This window comes from Vicugna pacos, chromosome 34 (assembly GCF_048564905.1).
Source record: "Vicugna pacos chromosome 34, VicPac4, whole genome shotgun sequence".
Classification (NCBI taxonomy): Eukaryota; Metazoa; Chordata; class Mammalia; order Artiodactyla; family Camelidae; genus Vicugna; species Vicugna pacos.
In genome coordinates, this window is record NC_133020.1 from 4,773,064 (window position 1) to 4,786,119 (window position 13,056).

Below are 13,056 nucleotides of genomic sequence, written 5' to 3' on the forward strand. Positions count from 1 at the left end.
TGAGATAGACTGGGATTTCAAAATTGTAGAATAGATAAACAAGATTATACTGTATAGCACAGGGAAATATATACAAGATCTTATGGTAGGTCACAGAGAAAGGAATGTGACAATGAATATATATATATATATATATATATATATATGTTCATGTAAAATTGAAAAATTGTGCTCTACGCTGGAATTTGACATAACATTGTAAAATGATTATAATCAATAAAAAATGTTAAAAAAAAATAAAGGCACTGAACTTCAAATAAAAACTGACAAAGGAAGGCCAAAGACTGGCAGAAAGTTGGCATGAGATAATGGTAAAAGAGCAAGTATTTATTTGTTAATTTTCAACCCCTACCCCACCCCCACCCAGTCATTTTAGCTGCATCAATTCATTCAGGCCATTTGCTTGTAACACTGGTTATTGTTAGTGTACCAGAAGCTTCCTCTCCCCAAGTGTCAATCACATTTTTCACATTCACATTTCAAATATAACTTACAAAAGACCATCACATGATTGGGTCTCAGCAGCAGAACCAAGGATTATTTTTCCATCACTAAAATACAAAAAAAAAAAAAAAAAGGTATTTATGAGCTTTATTTTAAAAAAGAAAAAAGGCCATATATATTCCAAGCGAACAGAACTGCCAAAACTAAAAAACTGTGCGAAGAAAGCTATTTTTCTTTCTTTCAATATTCCATTGTACTTAATTTTATGTGATCTAATTATAAGACAAGGCCATTAATTTGAGAATATGTTGCTTACAGAAAAACTACCGTATCTCTGTCCTGTCTCCTTCACAGTCATCTTCCAAACAGCCTGGACATGTGACTGTCACTATCTTGCCTGCAACACTTTGATGGCCACCCATGACCTAGGACATAAAATCCAAGTTCCCCAACCCCTGCCTAAGCTGACCAGCGCACTTCCCCAGCCTCATCTCCAGGTACTCCCTGCTTCACACCTTTTATTTTAATACTACAGAACCACTAGCCGGTTCCCTGGCACGCGTCTCACTGTTTCTTGCTTCTCTGGGTAAAACATTCTGTCTGTAAATAAACGCAGTGAACTCTTGCTTTTGGTGGATTTATTTTTTGGAGCATTTATACTGCAGTGTTAGGCCATAAATGACATACTTCTCCTCCAATGAAGTCTCGGGCTTAGGAGGCAATTTCGCTTTTTCCGAAGTTTCCAAGCCTTTAGATGCTGGCAATGATGAAGGGATTGAAACTTGCAAGATGCTGGTGTGAAACTGGAATATAATGATAGAGAGCCAAAAATCAATCCATCAAACAAACAAAACACACGCCACAGAGTAACACAAAATAAATAAGACAATTAAATGGCCTATTGATAAAATTTCATATACCTGTGCTTAGAATTCTGTTCTTATATTTATAAAATGCTTTCAGGATACAAACATCTAGAAGTGTTACACAGAGAAAATATTCTGGCAGAAGGCAATTCCTGAACTTGGTTCTGAAGATAACATCACATGTTGAAAATAAGACATAATAAATTAAGTTAATAGTAGAACCTACCAACCTTAAGCCTTGGTTGAAATCTTGGCTCTGATGCACTTGCCTAAGTGACCCTCTTGACCTTAGGCAAGTCACTTAACTGGGCATCAGTTTTCTCCCCCGTCAATTAACAACGACAATGCCTACCTTATAGGACTGCAATGGTTTTAGATGAGATTTTGGTTAAGACCAATCGGCACTTTCTGCTAAGCACTAGTTACCAAACCCGGCACCGTTTTCACTTTAACTTCTGCCCCTAGTCTGACACAGAACATCGGTCAGGCCAGTTAACTGTTATTCTATTTATGAACAAGTTGACCAACTTCATTTACAGAATTGATGCAAAGTGAAATTAAACGATAAGTCACATTATTCTAAAATAGGAGATTATTTCACTATCATTTTTTCCAGTCTGCGTCTTTATGATCCATCCTGGGCAGTTTACGGAGCCACCATCCCCGTTTCCTGCGGCTCATGCATCTCCATGGGTTCCCCACCACTGGGAGAAGTTGCAACACCAGCAGGCTGGCCCACCCTCCTGATTTCCTTTCACACTCTAGGGCTTTAACTCCAACCTCAAATTGCCCTCCTGGCTTTTCTTTCCAAACGTGGGTGAACACTCTGCATCCTCCTCAAATCAATCTTGTTCCAAACTAAAAATATGTCATTAAACTACAATTCACAGAGCAAAGACTTTTTTTCGGTAACGATGTGAGATTATCTGGCTGTATCCTATATGGCACAACGGTCTCCCTCTATAAATGCAGCACGTGCACCTGGCTGTCAGATGTTACTTTTCGCCTTCGGTATAAATATTCAATAATTCGGGGATTTTTCCCTCTAAAATAGTTCTTATTCCTTAACTAACTCCTTGGTTTTTTTCTTTCAGCTTCACTGAGATAAAATTGACATAGAGCTACTGTGTAAGTTTTAGGCGTACAGCCTCATGACTTGACTTACATACATTGTGATATGATTACCGTAGTTAAGTTTAGTCAACATCTATCACCTCATGCAGATACCAAAAAAAAAAAGGAAATATTTTTTTCCTTGTAATAAGAACTTTTAGGATCTACTCTCTCAGGAACTTTCAAATACACAACACAGCAGTGCTAGCTACAGTCATCACACTGGGCATTATACCCCCAGTACTTACAGCTGGAAGTCTGGACCTTTAGACTAACTGCCTTCATCTAATTGCCCCTCCCACTCACTGCTTGTTAATGACACACGTTAGCCCTCTCTTACGTTTAAAAGAGAAACGTTGTTTTCTCCTTGAGTTCATTTTCATTCAATTCAAATTTCATATTCTCATTATGTCATTATGAGCAACAGAGATAAAAAGGAAAGATGTCATTTGATTTCTTCTCACTTCTTATAATAAAATGTTAGAAGACAGATGACCAGAGAAGGAATTGATAAATATAAGGGAGCCAACATTGTTCTGTTCAAGAAGGGGTCCTTGCAGAGGGGATGAATGTATTTTCCACAGGGGAGGAACGTATATTGTTGTAACCAAGGAGGGGAGGAGCAGACTGCATTTTTCAAATATGGTTTGCACCAATATATCCCGTCCCACGTGTTCTTCTTATAATGTGATTCTGTCACTTGTCCATCAAGAAGTAGGGTCTACATTCCCTCTCCTTGAATCTGGGTGGGCCTGTGACTACAGAAGAGATTCTATATGACCTCTGGGATATGTCTCAAAGGTGATCCCGTCTGTCTGGTCCCCTTCTCAGGACGCTTGTCCTTAAGAGCCAGCCACCATACTGTGAGGAAGCCAAGCAGGGACATGTAGTTGCTCTGGCCAGAGCCTCAGCTGAGGTCCCAGCCGACAGACAGCCTCTACCACCAGACGCATGAATGAGTAGCCTTCAGATGACTTAAGACCCCAGCCTTCCCGCCATCCCAGCTGAAGCTGAGTGGAGGAGAGATGAGACGTCCCTGCACAGCCTTGATCAAAGTGCAGACTCATCAAGCAAAATGAATGTTGTCATTCAAGCCACAGAGTTTGGGGGTGGTGTGCAACAGGTAACAAAAACAGATTTTAGTGCCAGTTTGAAGTGAAAGCCTCAAATCTTACGAGTTTAAGACTGTTCATTCCCCTCCAGTTCCTTTTTACAAGTTAAGCAAAATCAGGGGGAAATTTTCTTCCCTCATCTTTTTAAAAAGAATTTGAAAGCAGTCATTGTTTATTAACCAACCAGATTACAAAAATAATCATGGTAGACATCTTAGTTCATCCTTCTAATAGACCTGTTGATCTGGTCTACCCTGTTGCCAGCACCTCCATCTTCTACAAAATCAGTGGTCTTTTCTTCATCCCACCTGGTGAAGATAATCTGAAGGGGCACAGGCAGGTGTTTGCCTCTTTGAAGCATTTCCCAACACTACAGATCTCGTGAATCAGATTCTCCATGAAGATGACACCATCTTCACCAGGAGACCAAGCGTCAGTGTGTTAGCTGTCAGGGCAATTTGCTTCGTGTTGTTTTACCATAACTACACTTGTAGATCAGTTCCTTTGCTGACCTCACGTTTGGGTACCCCCATGTAACAAATGGCTCTACAATCCCCAGCATGTTAACTGAAGTCCATCACCGTTCAGAGTTACCATCACAAGTGACTAAAATCAATTTATCCTCACTGTACCCTCACTTTACATATTCCCTACATACTCTTTAATAAGGAGATTATAATCTCATATTGAAGATGACATCCATCTTAAAAGGGAGATGGATGTTTTCATATGTTTTTCCTGAATTATATAAGCAGGTGACATTACCTAAGTTTATTTATTAAAGAGAGGAGGCGAAAATCACACATTTCAAATAAAGACCTGGAGATCACAAAAACTGCCAGGGCAAAGCAGGTCAGTAATCCAACTGAGAAGAGAACCCATGTCTTGGATGTTATCAATAGCCTGTTAACTTTCAATGACGGTCTAACATGAAAAAACTGTTAAATACCTCTTCTGTAACACTTGTGTTAAGCGGGTCATGGCTGGGAGATCCCGTTCCTGGCGTAGGCGACAGACTTTTCTCCAGATCACTAAAACTCTGCGCGTCCAGCAAAGTGGAGATGGAACCGGAAGGGAGCAGATCTTCAAAGTCGCCGTCTTGGCCTAGGGAGCGACAAAGCAGAAAGTGGACAACGGCAGCTTTTCATTTTTTTCTTTGACTCCCAATTAGATTGAACATAAAAAATTTTTCTGATCCTCAAAAATCAAAGAGTCAATTACTGGCATCACTTGAAGAACAACAACATGGGACCTAGGACGCAACATCTTAAACTGTGAGCGCCTCAGGCCCAGGGGCTCTTGGGCCATGTGGGTATCCAGCGGTGGTATTAACAGAGGTATTGATAATGGTTTAACAGACGCAGTCACAGACTCACAGCACTGACATTAAAAGTTAATTTAGTTCAACAACCCTCCTGTAATTTTGTGTCCACATTCGGGGCTTTACAAATTTCAGTTCAGAAATAACCCAGCTGAGAAATACCAGTGGTACAACAAAAGGGATTCTGAACAGAAATCAGAAAAACAGAAATGACTTTGTAGTCACTGTTTAAACAACTTCATTTCCATCACTACTGAGCTCTTGAGAGAAAACACAGAAAGGAGAAAAGGAAAAGAAAAAAAAATAGATGAACTTTTGATCCCTTAAGAGGATCTTTTTACGCCATTCATTTCATTTTAAAGCATAAAGAATGGCCTGATGGAGAAAAGCGACAACAGAACCAGCAAAGCAGCAACTTGGAGAATTTTTTACATCTCAAGAAATGAAAAGGATCAAGTGCTTTTGGAATTAAGGATTAGGTACCAGATACTCTTTTTTAAAAACAGAAAGAATAGTCCTTCCAACTATTTTCTGAATAATACAAAATGTCAGATACTTGTTTAAAGATATGAACCAGACACAGCTTCTTAAGTTTTATTAGATTTTTACTTTAATTTTATTAGAATTCAGGTATTCTTAGAATTGCCCAAGGATTATCTGAATACATACAAACCCCTGGTGAGTAGTCACTATTTATATAACTCTTCATTAGAACAGGATATAATTTTCAATGGTTTATGAAAATATCTGATGTACATAGTTTAAAACTCTCTCTTTTAACTACACGTTTGTATGTATAGAAAAAAAGGCTAGAATTACATGAAAGTACTGGTAATGATCATGTCAGTACAATTATGTGTTATTTTTACCCCTTTCTCTATTTTTTAAATGTTTTACATTGTAGTCTCATGACAGCAATTAATCTGCTCTTTTTTGATTTTTAAACATAAGATTTACTGGGTTGAGATTCCATAAAATCAAACAATATTTTAGATGCTGTAACTATGAAAAAATCAATTACTTGAGAATTTATAATACTGTTTACAAAGAGAGGCTCTTTTGAAGGCATAGAAAATGCTGAGTGATAGGAATTGCAGAAGTCAACACTGAGAATCAGAGGTTTGTTTGCTCATTTGGATATTTATAAAGTCTTACTATATGCCAGGCCCTATGGACAAAAAGATGAAGATGAGTTGTTTTTTTCCCCAAAGATCCCAGCCCAAAGTAAGATTTTCTTTCTCCGTAAACCCATCAAGATTAAAATTTCAAAATTCCTCAAAGATCCTAGCCCAAAGTAAGATTTTCTTTCTCTGTAAACCGATCAAAATCTGAGTGTCCCACAAGGACCTTCCAAAAGACTTATTTCCAGTGCTTACTTTCAGAGCACATGACCTATGCAGCGCTAATGAACAAGAGGGCTTTCAAAGTTCTTAACATTTCTGTTTGTTCTGAATGACCCCCAAAGCTTTGCCACACTTGAGAATGGCCAACTGGCCCACTGGCAGATAGAACACCAACAAATACAACAAAATGTGTACTATCTTTACTTAGATGTTTTACAGGTGTTTTTTTTTTTTAAACACTTTCAAAGCTAGAAACAATCCCCCTCAACTATTCCAATGTTCCTTCTCTGGGCTTCTCCCCGTTGGTAAATGGAACCATCATCTGCTAGTTGCTTTAGTCAGAAACGTTGACCTTTCTTGATTCTTTCCTATTCTTCACTCTCCTAATTCATCAGACTATTAGGTTGATTCTAACAGCAAAATATATTTCCAATCAGTACCATCAGATCTTCCCACTTGGAACACTGCAAGAGTCTCTTGACTGGCTTCCCCTCCTCCCAACACTGCTGCGACAGGCCCAGCAGTTCATAGCCCCGCTGGGGTCCATTGGTCACAAAGACCATGTCGCTCACTTGTTAAGCCTCAAACTCTTCACCTTGTGTGACCAGGTCGCTGCTCACCTCCATTAACTCATCTCATCTCATGCACCCTCTGCTCACTACCTTCCAGTCACCCTCATCTCCTTTTGAGTCTTAAACACACCAAAGTCTTTTTCCTCCCGAGGCTCTTGCACGTGCGGTTGGTCCCTCTCTCTAGAATGCCATCCAATCAACTCCTTGGAGAGCCTTCTCCCTGAGCAACCAACCAACAGTATACTCATCAGCCTACACACTTCCTGGCAGAGAATAGATGCCTACTAATATGGCTGAACAAATGAATAGGTTATCTGAATTTGAAGTAATGGATATACTTCATGGAAGAAATTGAAGCCAAATATAAAGGTTCTTAGGCCACTTAAAATCCAGGAAAGCAGGAAAGCATTTAGGACCATGCCACCTTTTTTACCTTGGGCCAGTGCTGCTGTATCTTGCAGTTTCTTGTACCTGTTCAGGCACTGTCGAAGGTCTTCTATTTTCCGATCCTATTAATGAAATAAAATGATCATCTTTAATATTATGATTTTAAAACAATAAAAGTAACTGTGACACAAAGAATAAGCAGACGTGAATTATCTACATTATTCAAGGAATATTTCTAAACTTTAGTAAAATTGGTAATGTCTAGAGTATTTTTCCTACATACATCAGAGAGATAGAAAAAGTACCTCTAAATTTAGAGATTCTATCCTTCAGCTGCCATCTTTAAAAAACAAAAACAAAACAAGGTAATAAGATACAAAACAAAGAAAAACAACCCAAGAAATAATTCAACATTAATTACTCTCCTCCCTAATATAAATCAGAGCTTGAAAGAAAGATCTACACTTGTTATCTTTATCGGCTGGCAATAATCATCACCTGGCTTTTTCCTTCTCAAAACGCTCCACCAAAGTTGCTTCAATGAATCATCAATGACCTTCTCTTTACTAAAAACAAAAGACACTTTTCATCTTCTTTTTTTCCAATTTGACCTCCAGGTGGCATTTCACTGACTCCATTCTTTTCTTCTCTCTCTTTTCTCTGTTTTGATTTTTTTAATCCCTTGACCAGATAAATATTCTATTTACATAACCCCTACCACCTTCCCAACCCAGAATATAAAATGTTAGAAAATTCAAGGTTTTGTCCTTTACCTTCTTCTGTTTTCCCATGCCCTCAGTGTGGCAGATTAGCTCCCTAGCTCCCCCAACATGGATTTTGGGCTTGGCCGTGTGACTGGCTTTGGCCATTGATACATCAACCAATGTGGTTCACAGCAAAGGCTTGAAAAGTATTTGCACATTGGGACTTGCCCTCTCTCACTGCTCTCGGGAACCCTGGGGCCACTACGTGAAGAGGCACAGGCTAGTCTGCCAGAGGAGGGGAGACCATTTAGAGGAGAGACACCCCACCTGGGGCCAACCTAGACCAGTCTGTCAACCACCTGACATGTGAGTTACACCACGCTAAACCATCCAACCCCATCCCAGCCACTGGCTAACAGCAGAGATCAGCAAAGCCAGCCCAGACTAGAACAGTTGAGCCAACCTACAGAAGTATGAAAAATAATAAATGTGATTATCATGGAGCAAAAGCTAACCAATATGTCAACTACAGTTTTGTCTCCAGATCTATAATTCTACGTTATTCCTAAAATTTAGATTCATTTCTATAAGAATCCAACTTTCATGAGAAATCTCCTTTTTATGTCCTGTGAACACACCAAATTCAGTATCTAAAATGAAGCTCCCAGGACGTGAGCCTCTGTTTGGATTCCCTTAACTCTTTTATAGGTGCCATCATTCACCATGCTGCCCAAACTGGCAAAGATTCTCCCAAATCCCAAAGATTCTAAAACCTTGTCAATCTATGAATTGTTCTGTATTCCCTTCCCTTCTTACCACTTCACTGCCATCGCCTTATTTCAACCCCTCATTTCTCACCTGGACTATTTTAACAGCCTCTTAACTGTTCTGTCTTCATTCTCTCTTACCTGTTCTTGCTTCCATTCTGCCACCAGAGCTAGCGTTCTAAATTGGCAACTTAATTATGTCACCGTCCAAGGTCTCTGAGCTGAGACCCCAAGTCATTAAACCATTAGCCTCACCTCACACACCCATGCCCTCCACCTGCATCTCATGCTCCAGAACTTTCCCAGCAGGCACTGGCTGTTTCAAGCGTTGGTTTTGAGACATGTTTTTGCTCAGGGATCCTTTGCCCAGATTCCTTCATTTTCCTAATGAATGACTCTTGCTCTCCCTTGGAATTTGCCCAAATACATCCTCTTTGAAGGCTTCTTGGAACCACCAAGAAGTCACGCCACTCTTGGTGCTCCTACAGAAAAGTCTGAGCACCTAGTAAGCCCTCACTCAACATTGGGAGTTTTGCTTTTATTTTTCCTTATTGAGGGAGAGAAATGGAAACAAATTGAATTTCAGTGATTTTTTTTCCAAATTAAATGTGTATGGGCAGCTTGGTAATGACTTTCCTTTTTATTTGACATAGGAAAGGCTAGCAAAAAGAAACATATATATGGGTGGGTGGGTAGGAGAATGTATTTCTATGGAATAAAGAACAAAGAGAATGAAAGGCAAACATAAGTAAATAGATAAATGAACAGAGTGAAACAGAGTAGGCAAGAATTAATAGAAAGAAACTTCCTCATCAGGGGAAAAGATCAAGACAGAGATCTTGGGCATTTTCTTGGGTTTTACTTCCTTGAAGTTACTCTTTCCTCGGGAAAGCGTCTCCTTGTTCTAGTTACTCAGAGACACAAGAGGAGAGTGGTTCTGATGATCGGAGTTGAACCTGACCGTTGTTGCCTGCTGGATATGTGGCTGGTCAGGGAAGCCATGAAGAAATGCATTTCCTTAGTCAGGTCACTGCATCCCTGCTCTGAGCAGGTTGAACTAAGGAGAAGCAACAGCTGGAGGAAAAGCACTCCTGGAGAACTAGGCATTGGACCAGTGTAGCGAAAACAAAACCCAGCGCCATCTTTGATTTCACGATGCCTGTGCCTGGATCCTGCTATCTCACCACTCAGGAGAGCAGAGTCAGCCCCACATGCAAAAGAGGCGAGGAGCGTGAAGGAAATAACATGCTTACAGAGAAGAAAATCAACATGATCATCAAGCTAAAGTTGCCACGGCTCCCTCCTCCAGCATTCCTGCAGTAGCCCAGAATTTCCAGGGACCACAGGAAGGATGTATCATGCATGGACTGTATTCTTTCTCTCATTTGTCAGTTGAATATAGAGAGCTGATCTGACAGCCTGAACATTTTCTAAATTCAAGGTGGTGGGGGGTGGGATTCTCAGGGGAGTCAGTGCCACTGGTCTCCATCCTTGTGCACGACAGGAATACGTCCGCGACCCCCGGGAGCAGGCGCTCTTGGGCAGGAAGGGAGAATGCTTGCCCCTTAATATCAGAAGTGTTTAGGGGTTCTTTCAAACAGGGATTATCCAGAGAAAATGCATGAAATGACCCAAATGATGTTATGACACATCCACATCAATGCTTAAATTTCATCTAGATACCTTTTCTTCATTTGCTGCCATCAAAGATTCCACAGCCTTTTTCAGTTTTTGTACTTCAATATCTGAAAACATTACAACATCAAATCAGAAGTCAGTTTAGTTCACACACATGACAAGGACAAGAATGGAAACGTTTGAAGGGAAAGATGTTCATCATTTATTCTGTTTGTTTCTCAAGGCACATGTACCATTCATTTTTCTCATTTAGGGGATACCTGAGGAATGAACACCTCCTCTCTCACCTCAACAGTCATCATTCCAGAAAGAGAACAACTACCCTCCCTCAGAGGAGGAACAAAACCCCCATGAGACCACCGCACGTGAAATTTCAGCACCACAACAGTAAAAGCACGGCGTTTTCAAAAAAGAAACCCATGAAGCAGGTGAAAGCAGTGAACGGTTTATCTCTAACAAAAGCAGAGGAAATGATGTTCAGTTATAACCAAGATGGAGACACGGATGGTCAGAGCCTGATGGAACGTGAGGTTTACGTGAGTGTCATGCTAAGCTGCTGGCTGTCGGCTCCATACGGAGGGAGAATGAGTAACACTTTGCTTCATCTATAAACTTCATTTCCAGGACTACTGTACAACATAAAGGCCCAAGCAAGCTGACTGGGATTCTCCTTAAAATTTGATCATTTAAATACAAAAGCATGTTACTTGAATAATAATAATAATAAACCAAATATTTTAAACATGGAAAGTGAATCTAAAATGAAATCACAAATTTGAAAAATTGAAAGAGAGAAAAAAATTCAGCTCAAGTTGTCTGCTTTTAAGAAGAAAAAAAAAACTACTGCAGGTAAACTTTAAAATGGTACATCAGGAGGAGGGTGTAGCTCAAGCAGCAGAGCGCATGCTTGGTATGCATGAGGTCCTGGGTTCAATTTCCAGTGCCTCCTCTAAAAATAAGTCAACCTAATTACTTCCCCGCCCCTGCCAAAATAAAATAAATAATACAACAATAAATTTTAAAAATACAAAAAATACAATGTTAAAAGTAAAAAAATAAAACAAAACGGTACATCATTCAGAAGTGATGTAACACTTTCAATTAAGGTATACTCTACAGGAACTGCTTTTTTTTTTTTTTCTTTTTAAGACAAATTCCCTTAAGAACTCAACGGTCTGGAGGAAAGAGCCCGCTAAGGCTTTATTTTCACACTGCACTAAACAATCCAGGCTCTGTCAGTCGGCCTGGGCACGACTTCTTTTGTTAGCACAGAGGGCATGTTTGCAGAAGCCCCTCATATAGATGTCAGTGAAAAAGTGGGTTACAAAACATTGGAAAGCCAAAGGAAGCTCAAAACGGTCTCCAGCTGTGGTAAACCTCAAACACAGCAGGTTTCCATAGGCGTATAAACGTTATTTTCTCCTCTGACCCCCCGTATCTCCCGGAGAAAGCTTCCTCGCCTCCATCGCTCTGGGTGCCCCTGCTGGATCCTATGGAGCAAAAGGGCTGAATCAGATAACAACCTGCAAAACAGCCTTTTACTCCTTGTTTCTACTGTTTGTTTACCGTCTAGTTTTGTCCTCTGAGAAGAAATGGGCAGCTTATTGATGAAGCAACTTTCCATCTTTGGTGAGAGGGATGTTTTAAAAACACATGCAAAGAACAGCCCAAGTAGTACTTTTGGTGAATGTAGAGGCTGATGGAAATACACCAGAAACCTTACTTTTGTCTTTGAGCTTCTTTTTAAAATTTTCATCTGTGCAGGAAAACCCATCAGATTGGAAGTTAGCACACATTACAACAATAAGTAATATATAAGCGCTACTGTTTAGTCTCTTTTTACCTAAACCTCGTACCGACTGAATATTAAGTGCTGTTTTATGACTTTGGGACTGGTTCTACAATACAATATGCTCTCTGTGAGGTTAGAAAGAGATGCAACAATTAATCAGAAGACCTAAATTGAAGTTACCGTCTCTGTGATTTCATTTTTCTGAACCTTGATTTTCTTGTATTCACACTGGGCTTTTGGAGCACAAGTGCTTCTTACACTAACAGTGATGAAAAACCAGCTGGTGATGCACTGGTTGTTTTTTTTTTTTTTTACATTTCCATTACAGGCCAACATATGGCCGCATGAACGGGATGATGACACTGTTTAGGTCACATTTATCTCACCACTCAAGTGCAACAACACTGAAATGCTCTATCTCCTGTTCAATGAGGTGAGTCTGCTGATCACACAGTTAGATGTTATGTCAACATCAGATTCCATGAAGTTTTTAAACACTTGCCCTCAGTACCTGTATTCATCTGGCTGTGTCCTGCTAACAAGCACTTCACAGACCAGAGCTAGTCCTCAGATCTGACTCTGGGTGGCATTACACGAACACGTCCTTTAGCCTACAAGTCCTAAAATTCCATTTTTTTTCCCTTAAAAATCCTGAAAGCATGAGCTGCTTGTGAATGTCCTTTAAGAACAAGCATTCCACATATGCCAGAACAGAAGGGGATAAAAGCCCCTTCCCTCAATGTTTGATGAACTGAGTTTTCGGACAGAGAGGCAATTGTGACCCTGCAGCCAGGGTATTCTACGGCCAAGAAGACTTCAGAAGTAACCCAACCCAAGTCCCTCACTGTACAGACAATAATGTTACCAGTGTTCACCTAATAGATAAAAAATGTACCAAAGCTATACCAACTGGAACTTGCTCTGTTTTGCATGAGTCAGAAGTTGCTTCTGCCACATCACTTGTAATAACAAAGAAAGGTTAAATCTGACTTAGTGT

The 13,056-nt window shown here is 40.0% G+C and overlaps 1 protein-coding gene across 9 annotated transcripts in view; it reads right to left on the minus strand.

The window, feature by feature from the left end:
* PPFIBP1 (PPFIA binding protein 1) overlaps positions 1 to 13,056 on the minus strand; it is a 152,864-nt gene that overhangs the window by 18,910 nt on the left and 120,898 nt on the right. For 7 of the 9 annotated variants that reach the window (XM_072954726.1, XM_072954729.1, XM_072954734.1 and 4 more), the window contains 6 exons: positions 11,991 to 12,023; positions 10,313 to 10,374; positions 7,205 to 7,280; positions 4,485 to 4,639; positions 1,132 to 1,247; positions 495 to 551 (listed from right to left, as the gene is read on the minus strand). In XM_072954726.1, the coding sequence (XP_072810827.1) occupies positions 495 to 551; positions 1,132 to 1,247; positions 4,485 to 4,639; positions 7,205 to 7,280; positions 10,313 to 10,374; positions 11,991 to 12,023 (499 nt within the window). The remainder of the gene's footprint in view (positions 1 to 494; positions 552 to 1,131; positions 1,248 to 4,484; positions 4,640 to 7,204; positions 7,281 to 10,312; positions 10,375 to 11,990; positions 12,024 to 13,056) is intronic. The other 2 variants (XM_072954732.1, XM_072954735.1) reach the window with 1 other exon arrangement.